The sequence below is a fragment of the Hippocampus guttulatus genome, chromosome 6 (assembly GCF_054856545.1).
Source record: "Hippocampus guttulatus isolate MCC_2025c chromosome 6, RoL_Hgut_1.0, whole genome shotgun sequence".
NCBI lineage: Eukaryota > Metazoa > Chordata > Actinopteri > Syngnathiformes > Syngnathidae > Hippocampus > Hippocampus guttulatus.
Genome location: NC_141266.1, coordinates 7924919 through 7946689, shown reverse-complemented (window position 1 = coordinate 7946689; position 21771 = coordinate 7924919). Strand labels below are relative to the sequence as shown.

At 41.3% G+C, this 21771-nt stretch overlaps 1 protein-coding gene across 3 annotated transcripts; it reads left to right on the top strand.

Annotated features, from left to right (window-relative positions):
* The first annotated feature begins 4819 nt into the window (after positions 1-4819).
* Positions 4820-20854, top strand: dpys (dihydropyrimidinase). 3 transcript variants are annotated; one of them, XM_086113361.1, is made up of 10 exons: positions 4820-4925; positions 5551-5825; positions 7686-7844; positions 9632-9811; positions 10491-10680; positions 10873-11029; positions 13270-13411; positions 14545-14687; positions 19004-19211; positions 20410-20854. In XM_086113361.1, the coding sequence occupies exons 2-10, from the start codon at positions 5574-5576 to the stop codon at positions 20467-20469; spliced, it is 1491 nt and encodes a 496-aa protein (XP_085969487.1). In that variant the 5' UTR covers positions 4820-4925; positions 5551-5573; the 3' UTR covers positions 20470-20854. The 3 variants fall into 3 exon arrangements, with proteins under 3 accessions (XP_085969487.1, XP_085969489.1, XP_085969490.1); XM_086113363.1 differs by having other exon boundaries at positions 4843-4930; XM_086113364.1 differs by having other exon boundaries at positions 4877-4935.
* The last annotated feature ends 917 nt before the right edge of the window (positions 20855-21771 follow it).

Sequence of the window (21771 nt, the reverse complement as noted above, 5' to 3'; positions counted from 1 at the left end):
TGCAAGATAGTACAAAACAAATGGGGTTTTTTTTTTGTTTGTTTTCTTTGCTTGTTTTTTTTTTTTTTGTTTTCATGAGAGCTCGTTGTACTGACTGAAGCCTGAGGAGAACACTGTCATCTGCTTGTCAATAGAGGTAATGCAATCTGTTACAATTCACGGCATGAATATTCAAGAGCCGATTCGTGTTGCCCAAATATACACAACCATAAAGGATGTGATACACACACGTGAGCATAGCCACGGAGACAATAATCATTGGAAATTAGTCAATCAAAAATGTTGTTTTGCCACCCAATATAGAAGAGCCGCTATCAATTACGTTTCAATGTGGTCTCATATGTAGTCACAAACACCGTATTGCTATTGTAAAGAAAATGCACTTTCGTGTGTTTATTTTAAGTGGTACGCAAAAATGTGGTGACCTTGTGGATGATGCGTGCGTTCAGCTCAAGGTCTTCGATCTTCACAAATGAAATGACTTTCTTTTTGATGCAGCGACATCTGGTGTGTGCGTGTGCGTGTGTGTGTCCATTCTTGGAGTGCACTTGAATCTAACTGACGTGTGTCCTTGCTGAATGTGTTGTGTTTTTCGGCCGGCAACTGTATGGAGAGAGAAAAGAGCTCGAAATGACCGCATTAGAGACAAAACTAAAAAACACTAAATGAAGTCAAGGGGACAATACGGATCATCTGAAATGTTTGTTTCTTCCGATTTTCCTTCGCGATCATGGTGACAGCTTTATAATGATGAGTGTACGCCGTACGATCGCGAAAGGATTAATTGCTTCTTAGAAACAGATCATGTGCATATTAATGTTGAAACGAGTAACAGAAACTGCTCCAAATTTTAATCTAAAAATATGTTCACCAAAAACCATGACTGCAGCGCAATGATAATTGACCTGAGTGATTTATTTGCGAAGGTGTTGCCCCTCCACTGCCCCGACTGAGCACGCTCACTCACTTTCAGTCGGTTTCCAATGCTGGCGGAGGAAATGAAACGATAACACGTGAACGTTTCTAAATCCAGCGGAATCAGAACTTTCCTCTTTCAGCAACCCAACACAGATACTTTTGAGGAGATGCCATTGCTGCCTCATTGCTTTTTCACTCCCTCTGATTACTCCTCTCATCTTATGTAAATCCTCTTAAGTCACATGTTATTGTTTATTGCAACTGTGAAGGTTAGGTGTTCCTAAGCCCCGTGCGTGCGCTTATCTCTCCAGCGCATGCATCTTTGTCTCTCCAATGTGTGTTTCTTCGCTAATACACTAATGGATGGGGAAAGTTGTCTCTCTTGATGCGGCGCAGACAACCAATCTACTGAAGTAAAAAACTAATCTCTCCCATTGGCTAACAACTCCTCATAAAAGGGAGGCAGACGCACGCATGCAGCTGGGATATCTCAGCATTATCAGGGCCATATTGTTCGGGGGAGGGGGGTGGGGGTTAAAAAAATGTCACATTATGAACAAAACCACGTGCAATTTTAGAACACTGTTATATTTAGCTTGCTAAAAAAAAGACAACCCCTTTCAATAATAATCATCATCATCATCCACTACACTCATTATAAGAATTTACTATATTTACTCTTTCAAACTGCATATGTCTGGACCTACCTTTGTGGTCTCAGTCGATAGAAGTACAGCCCTTACTTTCACACACATTTAATCCATGACGTTCAAACATATACTTATAGCAGGGGTGTCAAACTCAGGTCCTGGAGGGCCGCTGTCCTGCATGTTTTCCAAGTCTCCATGTTACAACACACCTGATTCAAATGAACAGGTGTGTTGCAACAGAGAGACTTGGAAAACATGCAGGACAGCGGCCCTCCAGGACCTGAGTTTGACACCCCTGCCTTATAAAGTCAACTAAATTAGGCACTGACTCACCACATTAAAACTGACATCCATTAAAATTGCCATTTTCAAACAGGTATCGATTTATAGGAATAATGTTTCTCGGACATGCGTGTTTGTTTGTTTGTTGAACATAAAACATATATACAGTAATAATATGACAGAAAATAAGGTAGATAAAAAAAGTAAAAAGAAAGAAATCAATCTTCATTCAACACAGTTATTATGTTCAAGGGAGTAGGAAGAAGTAAAAAACTTATCTAGTCCTACCCCGTTATGTGTTTATATCTAATAAATCATTTTTATATCAATCAGAAAAGAAAAAGTAAGAAGAAAGAAGTCTCCATTAAGGCTCATACTTTACCCTTAACCGTGATATTTTTACAACTTTTGGTTTGTATCGGGATTATATACTTCCACACCCTGACACTCTTGTGTCAATTTTCTCTTGTATTCATAATGGATATTTATATACCTTTCTCTATTTATCAACTTAGTTCTGATTTATCATTATATTTAATGTTTTGAATTTATCATTTTAACTCTGATTGATGTAGGTTGTTTGTACTATTTTTTTAAATTTGTTTTTGAACTCAGCAAGCGATTTACTCATTTTCAGGTCCGTTTTGAGATTATTCCACAGATTAACACCTTTGATAGATACACTTCTTTGCTTGATGTTTGTTCTTGTTTTGAGTTTTTTGAATACGTTGGTACCTCTTAAATCATAGCTGCTTTCTCGAATTTCGAAAAACCTCTGAATGTTTCGGCAGAGCAGGTTATTGTGTGCTTTGTACATTAATTGGGCGATTTTAAAGTCAACCAGGTCATAAAATTTCATCGTATTTAATTTGATAAATAGTGGATTTGTGGGTTCCGTATATTTTGATCTATTGCTGATGGGTAGAGTTCCACTATATCATACAGAGTGGTTTGTAATGCTGAATAAGGTAAAAGTATGTCAAGGGCTTTTTCTGTATGATACAGTGCAGTTCCATGACACTACAAACCACAATCACGGGATTAATCGGTGTACTGTTAAAGGATTACGTCTTCAAAACGGCCCATTGTTTACTTTGTAAATACATACACTGAAAACTGATATACCCGTGCCTAATGAATTGGTCAGGTCAGCGAGAGGACATTCGCATTTTCTTGGACTTTGTAGATATACAAAAATCAGCCAAATAAACACAAGCAAATAGTTTTGTTACACAACAATTTGATCCAATTATGACTTTGTGATGATTCCCTTCAGTTGCAACAAGAACAAAGTCACCAAATACCTTGATTCCTACGTGTGGATGCACACATTTGTAGTCAAACTGCACGTCCTGAGGATTTATTAGGCGACTATATTAGGTTGGGGGACAGATTGAAGGAATGAAAAGCTGCTTAATATGGCAGTGACACCCATATTGAATGTGAAAGGCATTTCTTGAAGCAAATGATTGTTTGCGTGCCAAAAATGATAACTTGAACTGCTTGCAGTAAAAATCAGATTGAACCATTCCCCATTTGGCTGGATTAAGTGATAGCAAATTGCAGAAACACTGTGTGCTGCCTGCAGATACCAAAATCATCAAAGTCGCTGCCAGGAAGGTGGACCAATCTTTCCAATATTCCTAGAAAAAAAAGGAAATCACTCCCAGTTCTGTGGACCTGCACAGTTGGTAAAATTTTGGGGTAGGCTTTCTACATAAGCAAATAAGATATATTTATGAGCTAAAAAGAAAATAAAAGACAACATTCACACAATGAGTGTCTCCGGGATTCAGCCAACTTTCCTGTTACTGTGTTTTGATGAGTCTTTACATTTCAGGCGAGCTGTTGGATAATTTGAAACGATTTAAAAGGAAAGTATACAGCAGAGTAAAAGGAAAGTGTACAATAGAGTATAGAATTAAGTTGAAGTTCAGTCTAATGAGTCTAGAGCTGTAATGTGTGATCCATACTTCCATGCAGAATGAAACACTAACTTAGAATGGCTCCACAGATCTTTTGCTATAGAGGATTACAACTGATTTTTCTTGTTTCAATTGGAGTTGTCTTCTCATTACACTCTGTGGGATTTTGTGACAGTACTCATCAGTTCGAAGCAGAAATATGAAATGGAATAGTTTGGTAACAAGCATTAGCGAGAATTTTGAGGTAGCTTTCAGTATAGAATGTAATCATGCCTGATTCACGCAAATGTTTGATCCGAAGTTTTCTTTTAAAAACTTTGTGATGAGAGTAAACCTTTAACAATTTTCGACATTCGTCCTCACCTGCATGTAATTATGAATCACGAGCAGCTCCAATCAACCAATCAGAGGGTGAAAGAGGTTGATGTCACTCTTTGCCTTGGTGAACATGCTGAAAGATTAATCTAAAATTTGAAACAGCAATTTCAGCGGTATGTGTGTGTGTGTGTGAGAGAGAGAGAGAGAGAGAGAGAGAGAGAGAGAGAGAGAGAGAGAGAGAGAGAGAGAGAGAGAGAGAGAGAGAGATCAATGCCAGTGCTGGAGATTCTGAAGTCACATTGCGAAAGGAAATGTATACACTTCATGTGAATTGTAAATGTAGGTTCGTGCTTCTGATAGTGCAGGAGCTAGCAGAGTGCCACTGAGAAAGCGAATCTTTCACTGGTCAATATCGCAGTCAGTATGTTAATCATACTGAGAGTAAATATCAGAATCAGAATCGCCTTTATTATCATTGTATAGCATACAACAAAATTTGGGTGCCACTCCTTCATGCGTTTCGAAAAAAAACGTAAATAAAACAGAGTAAAATAAAATAAAATAAATACAAAACTCAACCACACACAACAACAGCAGCAGTAGTGGCAGTAGCAAAATATTTTGATGAAACACACACCTTGGCCGTAAACATAAAACAACCGAGAAAACAAGTAGGCTAACTTCTTCTGCTTTCTTGCAATAATTTTATGTTTTATTTTATTTTGAAGGTCCAACTTTTATTTTGAATTTCTGACATGAAAAATACAGTATTAAAACAGTTGCCTCCCAGCAAGAAATAAGAAAACTACGACCAACTTCTGCCTCAGCAATAGTTGAGTAAGGTACACGTATGATAAGTGTGGCGTGTTTATTTTTTGGGGTGGGGGTGCACAAGATGTATTTTGTACTGTATGGCATAGTTTATTAGTTCTAAAATAAACGGAGAATGTTGTTTGCACGGATGTTTTTGCACACGCAGCACAGCTGTCCACAGTTGCCTGTCATATTAATTACAAAGATTGCATTATGTCATACAATCTCTTTTTTTTAGCAGAACAGAATAATATCCCAAAGTTTTGTCCATGTTTAACTGCAAAGCAGGCTATTTTTTTTACAAAAATAATGAAAACGTCACATTTGTGTGTTACATAAACGTCGAAACGAAGCCAATGTTTTGGAACGGTGTTTTATTACCCTCCGGTGGCTGAGTTATGTATAACATGTACTTGAGGCCTGTTGAATGTGGTCATTGAGACTTAAAGGTGTAAAAAGTCAACGCAAGCGATGTGTGTAGCCTACAACTATTAGAGAAATAGTTTGTTGAGTTCATGGCCACGAGGTCTTAGGACAAGCATATTTGCTGATGTTCCGTGAACTTTGGAACAGACATTAGCTGTTACTTATTAAAAGTCATTGCGACTTTCCACTGTGCAAACCCTCTCTCTGCATTCTCATAGACATTCATCAGTTGCACAGCAGGATGGCGGAGCCCCGTGGGATCCTGATAAAAGGAGGGAAAGTTGTGAATGAAGACTTCTCTGTGGTCAGTGACGTCTACATTGAAAATGGGAAAATAGTGGAAGTTGGACTGAATCTTCAGGTTCCAGAGGGAGTAAGAATTATTGATGCTCGTGATAAACTGGTGATGCCGGGTGGAATTGATGCACACACACACTTGGAGCTGGCGTTCATGGGCACCAAGACTGTGGATGACTTCCATAGTGGAACTCAGGTAAAACACATGCATGCACGAACACGCGTGCGGGCGCGCGCGCGCGCGCGCACACACACACACACACACACACACACACACACTTTCCAATCTGATTGCATAGTACATTCATGTCATTATTATTCTTTTGAGAATCAATAATGATTTCTGTCAGGGCAGCAGAGTGGAAGACTGGTAAGGTCAGCTCACCCATGAATCATGGGTCAAGCGAGTATTTACAAAAATGCAGGATTCGGTGTTGTGTCAGGGACTTTGTAATTCTCACTTTACGTGTCTCAACAAAGATTAGAACGTGTCATTATAGCTCGGTCAGAATAGCGCTATTAGGCTTTGGCATGCATCTCGTCGGTCACTCCTGTTCTATTATTCTTGCACTTGCTCCCCGTTTTTTATTAGGAATTTTTTTTTCACTATTAATTTTTTTCACTGTCTCTTACAGTGCCCTCAACAGGGGTCCAACATTAAGCCTTTTTTGAGGGGTGACCCTATCAGGCCACCATCTAAGTTGTGGTGGCCCTGTTAGAAGTGGTACTGGGCGCGTATAAATTAATGATACTGTCTAATACATTAATAATAAATGTTTTTTTACTTCTATAAAGGCAGCGGTTCTCAAACTTTTTAGTGCCACTGACAGTTTTCATGTGAAGACGTATTTTTATGTTTTGATTGACCGGCATAGAAACAAATAAAAAAACAAATGTTCAAAAATATCACTCAACATTCGCGATGCTTCAATGAGACAGTTCGTAATGACACACCGCTGTAAAGTGACATGCGTCTGTGAAAAAAATACAAAGTACCTTTGTCTGCAATGAAAAATGTCCTGGCACGGTTGGGCCAGCATCTGAACATAGGTAATGGCCCAACACACCAGAATACTGGCCACGGGTAAACAGGCCACCATTACAGTTGAACCCTGCTCAGGTTCTTCTTGGTGGATTTGGTGCCATTGTATTGTCCTTTTAGATTACGGTAGTCTTTTGACTGGCTTTTATATGTCCCTCACACAAAATTTAAAACGAAAGGTTATAAATCCTTGTCGTGAACAATTTCAAAAATACACATTGTTTAGCCCAGCATTTCATTAACATTAGCTTGTTGCGATTTGTGTTGTTGTCATTTTTGAGGTTTTCTTGTCGTTGTTGGCTGTAACTGTAAAATGTAAAACAATGACATTCTGTGTTGTATTCTATAACCATGCAAGGCACTCTAGTGACTCCTCTGGTAAAAGTGCTGTATAAAAAAAAAATTGCTGACTACTTACCTAACTATCTGATTGGAGGGCAGTGTACCTAGACCAGTGGTTCTTAACCTTGTTAGAGGTACCGAACCTAACCAGTTAATATGCACATTCACTGAACCCTTCATTAGTGAAAAATAAAAATGTTTTTTTTTTTTTTTTTTACAAATTCAAGTAATAAAAAAGGCATTTTATTAAAAATAGAAAAAAGTAAACAATTAGTATAAGTATGAAGTATACATTTTTTAATTTTGCACAAAATGAACTAGCCAGTGATTGCGAGGCGGGCGTGTCATAACTAATTGACATGGTGAGTTGGGTGTGTCTTAACCTCCATGGCAGAGGCTCTGTCGAACCCCTGAGACTGATTCACTGAACCCCTAGGGTTCGATCGAACCCAGCTTAAGAACCACTGACGTCGACTGATGCCGTTACTAGGACATGTATTTTTACAAAACTAAATGCCAGTGTTAAGTTCACTGATATTGTAACATTTTCTGGCATCGGTGGATGTCAGAAGCAAGTGTCCTTGCATCACCTTCATGCAACCTTCAGGCAGTTGACTTAGCACTGAAGTGGCAAAACCTTTCAGCGGTTAATCTGTAACTATATCTCACCAGGCTGCCTTAGCAGGAGGGACAACAATGGTTGTGGACTTTGTCATCCCCCAAAAAGGCAAGTCTCTTCTGGAGGCCTACGACTCTTGGCGCAAGATGGCGGACAGCAAAGTGTGCTGTGACTACTCACTGCATGTCGCTGTCACGTGGTGGAGTGACCAGGTGAATGGGTTGCCTTTGCTCACCCATATATACTACTACTGCTACTGCAACAAATAACAGTGATGATAATAATAACAATAATAATAACAATAGTACTACTACTACTAATAATAATAATAATAATAATTCAATGTTATCATTTTGTCTGTCTATTTCCATTAGCCTCGCGGTCAACTTAGGTCAGACAAATTCATAAATAGAGAGGGAAGCTGTCTCAAAGGTCTGGAGTCCTGTGGCAGAGCCAGCTTTGTTGTTGTAATTAACTATTGCGCATGGTTGGAGTTTCCTTCATTTTGGTATTTTTACAGACACGCACAGTTAGAAATGGGTGGTTTGCGTCGCTGTGGGCAGAAACAGCTGTCTAGCTTAGCGGCCAATCAAAGCAGATCCTCTCATTCCCTTTAAATTCAACGCACCAGAGGTGCAGTTCTTGACATGGAGGAAGCAGAAACTCTCTCGCTCGTCCAAGCAGAGATTGACACGCCCAATTTACATTCATAAGGAACTGCAAGCAGACCTCCACTTGTGGATGATGTAAAGCATAGGTGTCAAACTCAGGTCCTGGAGGGCCGCTGTCCTGCATGTTTTCCAAGTCTCCCTGTTGCAACACACCTGATTCAAATGAACAGGTTCAATGTCAGGCTTCCGCAGAGCTTGCTGATGAGCTGATCATTTCAATCAGGTGTGTTGCAACAGGGAGACTTGGAAAACATGCAAGACACTGGCCCTCCAGGACCTGAATTTGACACCTATGATGTAAAGCTCGCCAGGGTAGCCACAGATCACTGCTGTGAAATTGGCACTTGGAGACTACCATACAACCCAATTGTTTGTGCCCGAGTGCCCCCCCCCCCCCCACACAGTGAGTTTAATAGTGAGTTTAAAAATGTAATAATAATAATAAGAATAATGATAATAATAATAATAAAAAAATTATGTTCAGTTGCTTTCTGCAGTGATTCAGAGGGTTTGATGCATGCTGTTGTCCCATTTATGAATTAAAAATGACATCCACCACAGATATCTGAGGCGCTCAGAGTCTATTAACCAGTACCCTGATCAAATTCACCAAAATTAATCCATGATCACCTGTGCCACAACTTAGACCTGGTTCCTGCAAGCATAAAGTTTAGCCAACTTTCAGCCACCACATTGTGAGATCCACCGAGGCTTGTAAAAGGAAAGCGCGGTCTGGCAAATTCCCAAACATGCTAATCGAGGTTTGCACCAGCACAAAAATCAAGACGCACCAATTTCTACGTCGAGCACATACATGCTGTCTATGTATAGAGAGCAATGTCTTGAGTGGTCAAGCCTCTGCAGATGTTTTGTTCAATATCTATTTCAATGTCAATAGCTTGAGGTCATTTTGACAGAGTAAAAAGGCAGAAAAGCATCATGGTCCCCCAAAATTTCCTTCCTGAAATCCATTGCCCCCATAATAGTAGCAGCCATCAGTTCATTATCCTCATCCATCCATTTTCTACACCCCTTGTTCCCAATCGGGAAGCCTATCTCAGCTGTCTTTGGGCAAGAAGCAGGGACACTCTGGAATGGTTGGCAGCCAAATGCAGGCCATTCAAATTCAGATTCACATCTATGTTCACTTTAGTGTGCTCAGTTAACCGAAGATTCTTCCTTTTTGGAATGTGGGAAGAAGCTGGAGAATCCGGAAAAAAAATCTCAAAAAAGAAAAACAACACAAAATAACAGGAAGAAACTGCAAACACCACAGCTGCTCTTCAGAACTATAACAGTGTAGTTAATACTTTTTTTCTCCTTTCCAGGTCAAGAAGGAAATGGAGATTATCGCCAAAGAAAGAGGAGTCAATTCCTTTAAAATGTTTATGGCGTATAAAGATTTGTACATGCTGCAGGATATTGATCTCTATGCGGCCTTTGCCCAATGCAAGACCATTGGTGCAATCGCTCAAGTGCATGCTGAGAACGGAGACCTGATTGCTGAGGTTGGTAGGGTCAAATATTGCCATAACTTGACACACGCACGCGCACACACGCACGCACACACACACACACACACACAGACTTGCACTAAGCAGAGATCAGATCAAATATCTCATAGTGCCGTATAAAAACAAGTGTAAAATAATGTTGCCTTCCTAAAATAATGGCCTATGTCATTTTATTTCAGAAAACACAAAAAACTGAAAGAACTGTACTGATTATACAACAATATATTTATGAATAATTGTATTTAAGGGGTAGAATTGAATGATGTGTTTAACTATGTAGCTGACTGTAACAGACCTGGTCGTTTAAGGTAAACACTTTTCTTTGTTAAAATATGACTTATTTTATTTAAGAAAGTGGCGATTACCTGGTTTCTCGTTGATACAGATGCTATGGTAACGAACACCACTAGGGAGCAGCAGATCTTTAAAAAAAATTGAACAGCCTGCAACGTGGCACTTTCCTGTTTTGAGGTTTTATTAAAGTTCATGTTCTTAATGCTTGAAGCACGATGTGTAAAGTCACAGATTATTTATAACTATTTCACTATTTTGCATACGATTTTTGTGGAATCAGTGGAATTATAGTGTCGATATTGTGGCACACTGAGCAGTTTTTCTCCAATTGCCACTATCAACCCACTTTGTTGTTTTTCACTTCATCGGGACATGTCAGGGAGCTAAGAAGATGCTGTCCATGGGCATCACAGGGCCTGAGGGTCATGAACTGTGTCGGCCGGAGGAAGTGGAGGCCGAGGCCACCCAAAGAGCCATCACCATTGCCAGTGCTGTCAACTGCCCTCTGTATGTGGTCCATGTGATGAGCAAATCTGCAGCCAACGTGGTGTCCAAAGCCCGCAAAAATGGTAGGGGAAGGATGCTCAATTTATAAGTGAGGGAAAGCTACAATTCCCTTCCACTGATGTTTTCAAAATATTGAATGCTTCCCTGTGATGGTTGACGTCGCACAAGGAAAGCTTATAAAACAGTCACACTCTTGAATAGTAAATGACGTTGAAATCGTTTAGTGAAGCTGACGTGAAGCTTTCACCTACTAGGGCGGGTGGTGTTTGGGGAGCCCATTGCAGCAGGCCTGGGAACTGACGGGACTCACTACTGGCACAAGGATTGGGCCCATGCGGCTTTCTTCGTCATGGGTCCTCCTCTAAGACCTGACCCCAGCACTCCTGGGTACCTCATGGACCTGCTGGCCAAGTAGGTCGCTTACCTGGGTTTCGTCTGCCTACCTCCTGACACATTCTAAAAATATACAGTACATGTCTGGTTAATTGAAGGCTTACCGGTAGTTTTCCCTCAGGTGACAATGTGAGCATAAATGGTTGCGGGTGGCGAACAATCCAGGTGGTTCGCCACCCCTCACTCACTGTGAACTAAGATGGGCTCCCACTCACCTGCAAAGCTAATGAGGACAAGTAACATCAAAATATTGTTTGATTAATGGATAATTCTATCTGTCACGTGGGTGGTGGTGGAGGAACCCAAAAAGCAGGCAGGAGGGAGGAGCAGGGTGAACTTGAGAAACTGGATCAACAAAATACGAAGAAAATCCAGAACAAACAAAATTCTGAAAACAACAAAAATACAAAGTCACAAATAAAAACCCATGGCATAAGCAAAAAACTTGACATGACAAAACTACAAACAAAAATCCAGGGCAGTAACGCACAAACGCGAACCAACCACCAAGCACACCAAGCAGTCACAGCAACACAAACAATGACCCGACACCGAGTGGTCGGGCCGGGAGTCCTTTTAACAGAGAGCATACTAATGACACGATGACCAACAGGTGTGCCGCTGTAGGAGGAGCCCTACAGAGCCACCTGTTGGCCCCATTGTCAAAGCTATGTGTTGGCCAAACCACCGAATCACTGAGTATGGGGTGTTGCACATCTCAAGGTTGGAACACAGTTACGTGTGTATGTGGTTGGAACAACATCATCACTGAAACATCATAAAGGGAAAATCAATGCAATGATTGGAACAATGAATGTACAGTACATAGTACGATTAGCATGGCAAGCATTCATTCTTGAATTTCCAATTAAGATCTGCATTTAGGAAAGGACAGAGCCGACTCTTCCTACTCAGGAAACTGAGGTCTTTTGGGGTTCAGGGGTCGCTCCTTAAGACTTTCTATAACTCGGTGGTGGCCTCGGCCATCCATTATGGCATTGTCTGCTGGTCAGGCAGCATCTCAGCCCGGGACAGAAAGAGACTGGAGCGACTGGTCAGGAAGGCCAGTTCTGTCCTGGGCTGCTCCCTTGACACTCTGGAGGAGGTGGGCAACTGAAGGATGCTAACTAAGTCAAGTCAAGTCAACAGTATTTATAGAGCACTTTCAAACAGCCATCGCTGCATACAAAGTGCTGTACATGGAGCAATTTAACATGCACAATAAACAGTAAGACAAATCGGTAATAAAGGCGGTAGAAAGCACCAAACAGTAAAACCAAGAACAAATCTAAGTCATGCTGAGTCGAATGCCAAAGAATACAAGTGAGTTTTGAGGAGGGTTTTGAAGATGGGCAGCGAGGAGGCTTGCCGAATGTTTAGTGGGAGGTCATTCCAGAGAGAGGGACCAGCAACAGAAAAGGCTCGATCCCCTCTGAGCCTCAGTTTAGTTCTTGGTACTTCTAATAAAGTCTGGTCCACAGACCTGAGGCGCCGGGCAGGTGTGTAGGGGCGGATGAGCTCAGAGAGGTAAGGTGGCGCGAGATTATTCAGAGATTTGAAAACAAATAAGAGGATCTTGAAAATAACTCTAAAATGAATGGGGAGCCAGTGAAGGGATGCCAGAGTAGGAGTTATGTGCTCCCTCTTACGAGTACCAGTCAAGAGGCGAGCGGCGGCATTCTGGACCAGCTGAAGGCGCTTAATGGAGGACTGGCTGACTCCAAAGTAAAGGGCATTGCAGTAATCGAGCCGGGATGTGACAAAGGCATGAATTACCATCTCAAAGTGTTCATGTGAGAGGAGAGGTTTTAACTAAGCTAAAAGCTATGATGGACAGTCCCTCCCACCCTCTCCAGCCCGCCCTGACGGCACTAGGTAGCTCCTTCAGCCAGAGACTGTTACCACCCGCGCTGCAAGAAGGAGAGATACCGACGCTCGTTCCTACCAACTGCTGTCAGGCTGCTGAATAAAAAATAGCAACAATAATATTAATAATAATTAAATGATGTGGAAAACAACCGTAAATAGCACTGCGATTTATCCATTTTGTATTTATATTGCACTTAATTGAATGGTGTTTGTTTGGTTTTTCTTCTTCTTTCTGTCTACATTCTTGCTGCTGGAGGCTGTAAATTTCCCCAGTGTGGGACAAATAAAGGATATCTTATCTTATCTTATCTTAGAATTCTTTTTCTTATTATTCTAACACAACTATTCTGTCATTCTTTTGTGTATTTATCCCCTAAATGCGTCGTTAGTGATGACCTCAGTGTGACGGGGACCGACAACTGCACCTTCTCAGTTTGTCAGAAGGCGCTCGGGAAAGACGACTTCACCAAGATCCCTAACGGGGTGAATGGTGTGGAAGATAGGATGTCTGTCATTTGGGAGAAGGGAGTGGTATGTCCACATCACATGCCCATACTTACACTCACTTGCTTATATTCTTCAGACAGTGTATATAGCATAAGGAGCATATTTTATTGTTTCACCTTTTCCATATCACTAAAGATTGTGAAGCTACACTCCGTCATGAATCGAAGTCTTTCTCCTTCACCATCAAGACAATTTTGGATGCACAATTTTGACGCAATATTAATTACAGTATTACCAATCATCAGAGGAGATGTGTGAGGATTTGACAACTGTAAATGGATGGAGAATTTACATTATTTTTAAGTCTATGACCGGATCCCACGAAAACTACGGTACTCATGATTTGAATTGCTGAACGTTTCTCCTGCCAAAGTAAACCGGATTTAAGACAAACCCAAATTCCAATGAAGTTGGGACATTGTGTAGAATGTACATAAAAGAGAACATGCAGTCATGATTAGGAAATCCTTTTCAATCTAGATTCATGACAAAGGCAAGATATCGAGTCAACTCCAAACTGTCTTGATTGTCTTTTGCAAATATTCATATTGAATTGGATGCCTGCAACATGTTCTAAAGAGCTGGGACAAATTTAATACTGTGTTTACATCAGATTTCCGTTTAAGAGATTCATTGTGGTGTCCCACAACCATGGATTTCTTTTATTCAATTACATATATGTCACTTGGAATTTAGCTGTTGCATTATTTATTTGTTGTTGCAATTGAGCATTTGTGACGCTGTGTTTTTCACAAACAGTGAGGAGACTAAACGGACACTGACATGTCAATTAATCGAGCTGACCGTTCGTTTTCTAAGTCAGGGGTGTCCAAAGTCGGTCCTCAAGGGCCGCTGTCCTGCCTGTTTTCCAGCTCTCCAAGGAGCAACACACCTGATTCAAATCATCAGGATTGTTCTAATGCTGCTTCAGAGCTGGCTGATGAGCTGATCATCTGAATCAGGTGTGTTGCAGCCGGGAGAGCTGGAAAACAAGCAGGAAAGTGGCCCTCCAGGCCCGGAGCTGTTCTAAGTGCAGATTTCAGTGCTTTCAAATCACACATTGCACCACATTGGCTTCTGTCTGTTAATTGTGTACAGTGCTGTCAACCCTGCGCTCTCACTCCAACCGGCTTATTTGTGCTTTTCTAACTTCCCAGCACAGCGGCAAAATGGATGAGAATCGATTTGTAGCTGTCACCAGCAGCAACGCAGCGAAAATCTTCAATTTCTACCCACAAAAAGGCCGCATCGCCAAGAACTCAGATGCTGATGTGGTTATTTGGGATCCCAAGTCGTCAAGGTGAGGGGCCCAGTCGGGCCATTCAGCATTCCACTGATTAATTGCTCACATGGGAGATCACATCCCATTTTCCTATGAAGGACAGCTCCAAAAAAAAAACCAAGAACACAAACAATACCATGAATCTTGTTATGAGCCAATGTGCTGAATTAACATTAAAATTCAACGGATATGATGTCAGGACATTAACCTGCAAAGGACAAACTGAATCTGATTTTGGAATTGTTTCCGCCTTTCTCCTCCTTAACAAATGTAAAGCCTAACACAAGAGGTCTCTTCATATTGAGCTGGTTGGGAGCACACACACACAGACACACACACACACACGCGCGCGTTTATGTAATCCAAAACGAGACTGTGCTGTTCTGCTTAGAAGAGAATCTGGGCTGAGCCCCTGAGGGAAGGCGTTATCAACTGATGAGAAGAATTCATCGTGACCCACCGTACTGTACCTTACTGTAAATTGATATGCTTGCATCTGAGATTTGCTCCGTTGTTACAGTGGACTGATTTGTTCTTTGATCCAATCAGCCTTCTTGTTTCGATAGATATAGCATTTGCTTTTTTTGAAGCGCAAGAATGCCTCGTGATTAATTGCTGCTGCCGTGAATTCATCTGGAAAACTGCGGAATTAATAACTCTCCATGCAAGTGTCACTCCATAACATCCGGCGCCAGAGGCTACAAACAGTTGCGTAACACAGAGGAAGCACAGTCACTGGCCTCATGTCACACAAATAGGCTCCTTGGATGATGAGAATGCAACTTATTTGTCTCAGTCTTTGCAACATTTTTATTTTGTTTTTCTTTTTGTTCTTTTTTCAAAACGATAGGGAATATGGAAGCCCAGGTGCACAATAATAATAATAATAAATGCATTTGCACTGGAGTCAGTCGATCTTTCTTTTTGTCCAATTACAGTACGCAATTCTATATTGCTGCCGAGTTGGATTTATATGACACCTTTTAATAGACCCAATAACTTTTAAATGGTGAGAACAGTTGTGTACATAATGCCGCCTGACTAGCATCTTGCCAGGCATTGTCCCGTGGTGCAACCCTGTCTTGTTGTCATCCAGATGAAGTGATTACGGCATGAATCAGAATCATCTTTATGAGCCAAGACTGTTACAAACACTCCAGGAATTTGTCTCCGGTAGTTTGAGCCACAACAAACAAGCCACTGAAACAAAATATACATTTAAGGCATAAACACAAAAGTACAGGGTTAATAATGAGATACTTGAACAGTGACAGTTGTGCAAATGATACAGACAGTCCTTGGGCACAAGTGACAAGATCAGTGGTACCTCTACTTACGAACGTCTCTTATGAAATTTTCAAGTTACGAAACTCCTCAACAGTAAAATGTTTCCTCTAGTTATAAAATAAATTTCAAGATACGAAAGGTAAAAACACAGTATGGGCATAACGCAACATACTGATACAGTCAAACCATAGGTTTTCATCCATAATCCGTTCCAGAAGGCTGTTCGAAAACCGAAATTGTTCGAAAACCGAAACCCCGCTCTTTTTAAAATAAAAATGTTTACTGAACACGTCTGCTCACAATGGAAAGCAACACGAGGAATTGTCACTTCCTAGTCTACCAGAGGAAGCGTCACTTCCTCGTGTAAGGAAGGCGAGAGGAGTCAAATGGTGCATACAAGTGCGCTCAGTTTGTTCGAGAACTGAAATTTGTTCGTCATCCGAGGCATAAAAAAATCGAAATTTTTGGTCGAAAACCGAATTGGTCAAGAACCGAGACGTTCGAAAACCGAGTTTTGACTGTAGCTGCTCTGCCACTGGCTATTCCCGGACATCATCCTGGCATCCCATTGGCTAAGAGGGACCTCGACCGTATGTGTATGTAGATAGATCGATATGTGTCTATGCAGCGTCCTCGGGCCATGAGGCATTCGGATAGTTTTACGTAAATGTGAATCACCTAGAAAAAGTGTTCAATAGTCGGGCAATCGCTCACTATTCTGAGGTTCGCCTTGGACATTTTCGAAGGATTGTTAAAAGCTGACACAAGCAATCTTTGGATCAGTTCTCTACAAAACGGCAGGCAAAAATGAGAACATGAACGAAAGAGGGCAAATAAGGGACACAAAAGTTAAATGACCATTTTTATTCTTTACTCTATTCTTTGTGTTTTACATTATACACAACTCTCATTTATTGTATTTGTTACATATTTTGATGCATTTTTATGCTTTAGAAAACATTTATGTCTTCATTTTGGGGGGGGGGGGGACTTGGAATGGATAAGAGCATTTACATGGAAAATGCGTCTCTACTTACAAAATTTTCCAGTTAAGACATTTCTTCCACAACCAATTAATTTCGAAAGTAGAGGTACCACTGTAATGTGGAATAGGATTGGTATCTTCCTGGTCTTGGGGAACCCAAAACATAACTTGATTAAAATCTCCCCCGAGTCTCCCCTAAGGAGGGTGGTGTGCACACAAATTTGTTTTACGAATTTTATTTGGAGTCATCAGAGGGACAAGTAGGCCAAGTAAACTCACAAAGAAATCCATCCATCCATCCATCCATCCATTTTCCGAACCGCTTGATCCTCACTAGGGTCGCAGGGGGTGCTGGAGCCTATCCCAGCCATCTCCGGGCAGTAGGCAGGGGACACCCTGAATCAGTTGCCAGCCAATCGCAGGGCACACAGAGACGAACAACCATCCACGCCCACACTCACACCTAGGGACAATTTAGAGCGTCCAATCAGCCTGACATGCATGTTTTTGGAATGTGGGAGGAAACCGTAGCACCCGGAGAAAACCCACGCAGGCCCGGGGAGAACATGCAAACTCCACACAGGGAGGCCGGAGCTGGAATCGAACCCGGTACCTCTGCACTGTGAAGCCGACGTGCTAACCACTGGACTACCGGGCCGCCCACAATGAAATCCAAGACCTCCTATAACATAGGAGGTCTTGGATTTATAGGACATGGATTCTGACTCCAAACTTAACTAGAAATTAAAGACAAACCCTGAAGCTGCCTCCTCAACAACAACAAAAAAAAAAAAACAGGAGAAAAAAAGATGCACAAAAATGGTATCTGGTTTAGGATTTGGCCAAGTTTTGGAAGAAGGAGAGCTCAGAGAGACTGACTGCAAACTGGGTGGTTTAAAAAAAAACTCCTATGCCACCTGTGGCCTGTACGACGGTGGCAATCAGGACAAACCAGCCAACCAGAATGTCCCACCTGTTTGCAATCTGGACACACAGATTCTCCCATCCACAAAGAACACATACACTAGAAAATCATAAAATTAACCAACAAAACAGTAACAAAAGATAAGTAAATAAAACAAAAAACGGGTCATACTCAGAAAATGATCAACAACAGTTATGCAAATAGAGCATAGTGCCAAAGCTACAATAGTTAATACGGTAATCCAGCAGTATGATGAAGGTCTTGACGATTGAGTGCTGGACATGCTCTGAAAATGTTTTTCAGGTAGGCTAAGTCTGACTTGGTGGTGATTGGATGTGCTCATTGATACAGACATTATCACTGAGTACCAATACCACTGGTACTGTTTTTTTCCCCCCTCAAGTATCAGTGGCTGGTATTGGTGGCCTTCATGATTTAAAAAAAAAAGACGGTATCAGCCCGATCTCAGTACCTGGTAATCCAGGGGTGAGCAATCTGAGTCCTGGAGGGCTGCTATCATGCATGTTTTCCATCTCTCCCTTATGCAACACACCTGATTCTAATAATCAGATCATCAGCAAGCTGTTGAACCTGTTCATTTGAATCAGGTGTGTTGCAACAGGGAGAGATGGAAAACATGCATGATAGCAGCCCTCCAGGACTCGGATTGCCCACCCCTGTGGTAACCATACTTGCCAATCCCTGAAAAAAAATTGAAATCGATAAAACATAAGCATTATCTTGACCATTCAACTTCAATTAATCAATAGTGTAGAATAATCACACAGTCCTACTTCAGTCATCATTTTAAATCAGAAGGATTTATTCATTACATTGTTGACTTACATTCCAATCGAGGAACTAACGGAAAAGAACAGCGGCAATTCATTTACATGACTTTTATCGGTGGACTGCAGTAACAATTCTGAGGGAAAAAAAAAACATTTCCATTTTTATATCCACGCATAAAATTACCTTGACATCAATCTTTCCTTGTCCAACATCGTCTCCAGGGGGGCAATTTTTGCTTGAACACAAGAATCACAAGTGAAAGCGGTCACAGAATCGTATTCTCTGTTGTGGCACATAGATTTCTGCTCTGAACAGGCCTTTGCTTGTACCTTTGCATTTTGGCAGAAAGATTTCAGCCAAGACGCACCACCAGGCTGTGGACTACAACATCTTTGAGGGCATGGAGTGCCATGGAGTGCCAGTGATCACCATTTCCAGGGGCAAAGTCGTCTTCGAGGAAGGACGGCTGAAGACCACACCTGGCTGGGGCAGATTCATCCACAGAGAACCCTTCTCTGAGTATGTTTATAAACGAATCAAGCAGAGGGACCAGGTCAGTAAAGATGCCCAAAAAAAGAAAACCACTGAAGATAGAAGGGGTATTTGCCAGTCCAGACTGTTTGACTCCTGTTAATTCTCCCAATCCTTGTTCACGTGGAACAGTCGTGCTTTGGCATGGTACAGTTGAAATAACGCACAAGCACAAACACTGGCATGCAACACATTTGTTGTTGTGTTCCACAAGCTACAAAAGATTGTCAACATAGCGACTTCTAAGTTAACAACAAAGCCAGAAACGTTGCAGTTAATGTTGTGACTTATTACACATGAAATGACTCGACTCCAAATTTTGACATTCAGACTAAGTGGCCACTCACTTCAACTGGCTTTACCCTAATTGAAAACATTGTCCAAAAAAAACATTTTAGTGGAGTCAATGTCCTAAAATGAATAGTTATGTAAAATTGATTATGCAATGGAGAAATGGTGCGTCCGGAAATTATTTGGCCTCAAATCACACTTTTGCCAAATGAAAATGACCTTATTCTGAAGATATTAACAATGAATATATAACATCATTTCAGGCAGCACACTGCACAGTGGATAGCGGGTCCGCCACACAGTACAAAGTTTCTGGACTTGAATCTTGACTCAGGCCCTCTTTTGTGGATTTGCATATTCTTATCATTATTATGGTAGTTAAAAGTAAGCCTCTTAAAGTATATGTACTTTTATGAAAGACAATGTTTCATAGTTGTTTGTCAAATATGCTCTGCAATTGACTGGCGGACCAGTCAAGCCTGTTGGTCGGCTAGGCTAGGCTAGGCTACAGCTCACCTGTGTGTGTAATGTGGAAAAGCAATAAAAAAAATGTGTGTGTGTGTGTGTGTGTGTGTGTGTTATGGCCAGCGTTACTACAGTCCTGTTTTAACACAGTACACAAACACATCAATATGTTTACATTTTGTATTAATTTATTACAGCAATATCTAGTCTACATAAATATTAATTTAAGGTCTAGTGACAGGACTGCTCAAAAGTTTGCCAACACGGTTATGACTGTGAATGTTTTGAACAAATGATGAAAAAGTGTGATTGAAAAACAAACATTTGTAATGTGAAATACCAAACAGGCTAAGAAGTGCTACTCGGCAAATAGAGAGCTGTATGGTGGACCACAATGCCACCTGTCCTCAGAGTTCATTTCGATTACACATAACATTTCTCTCTGTTTTATCTTTTGCCTGCAGGTGGGCCAACCTACAGCTGTGATCAGAAAGCCATATGATGGAAAAGTAATTTCTGTGTGAACATGTGAGTCACGAAAGTAAACCAGTTTGAGTCTCCAGCTATGTTCGTGTCCTTGTGCACACACCACCATGAGCACCTGAGCAACGTCTCTCTCTCAAACAGAAATCATCATGCTTACTTACACATTTTATATATGCTTCTGTGTAACTTGTTGTCATTTTAACCCTTTCATGCACCCTGTAACCTTATAACATGATAGGCTGTCCACGGAAGTAACTGCGGCCTCTGAAAGGGTTAATTAATCTTTCCCCTTAGGAGTGGATGGATTGAGGTCAATTCAACATCAAGGTCAATTTCGTGCTATGTACTTTTTTTTGAAAATAAAATCCAAATAGCTTTGTTATCGTTGCAAAAAAAATAAAAGTGGAAGTGGCTGACGAGGAACAGTGTCGATTCATGATTTAGACTGCACTATTATTGTCATACCATATGAACACTTGCCTGAGACTTGTTGAGTCTTGTTGTCATCTCAACCTTTGCATTTGGTGAAAGAGTCTTTTCATAGACTGGAGAAAAAGTCAATAGACTGACAGTAATTACATTTTTGTTGACCCACAATAACTCTGCATTTGCACATTCAGCAGGATGGCACATTATCTCCATCCTTGCCCTTAAATGGAGCAAAGTCCTTCCCTCCCTTGGTAAAAAGGTCTGCGGCTGTCGGCAAGCATCATGTGGGAGCTTGCTGTCGGGCTGGCATGCTGACGTGGTTTTCTGCCGCAGGGCCCGTTGAGACATAATGTGAGCTTATCAGGTTGCCTCACGGGTCAGTGGCAACGTGTGACTCACACAAGGCCCAATCTTTCGTTGGCTGTACCACTTCCTCTTACTGTTTATCATTGAAATGATGGTGCCACACAGGAAGGAAGGAATAGTACAGTTGAGTTGGGGAAAAAAGTACAAGGTAAACTACAATCAAGGCATACATGTAACACTCATACATAAGATTATCCGCACATGAGTAAAGAATAGTGTGCTTTTATTTTGGAATACATTATTGTGGTCTGGATATGAAAAACTTACGAGTGTTTTAATGTGAGGCGGCACGGTGATCGACTGGTTCGCACGTCCTCCTCACAGTGCGAAGGTCTGGGATTCAATTCCAGGCTCTAGCCTTCCTCCTTCTTTGTGGAGTTTGCATGTTCTCCCTGTGCCTGTGTGGGTTTTCCTCCCACATTCCCAAAACATGCACGGTAGCTTATTTAAATCATCTAAATTGTCCTGAGATGTGATTGTGAATGGTTATTTGTCCGTGTGTGCCCTGCGATTGGTTGGCAAGCAGTTCATGTTGTACCCCACGT

Coding starts and splice junctions, on each gene's coding strand:
- dpys (XM_086113361.1), top strand. CDS start 5,574: ATGGCGGAGCCCCGTGGGATCCTGATAAAAGGAGGGAAAGTTGTGAAT. Junction 5,826..7,685: donor ACTTCCATAGTGGAACTCAG/GTAAAACACATG, acceptor ATATCTCACCAG/GCTGCCTTAGCAGGAGGGAC. Junction 13,412..14,544: donor TCATTTGGGAGAAGGGAGTG/GTATGTCCACAT, acceptor CTAACTTCCCAG/CACAGCGGCAAAATGGATGA.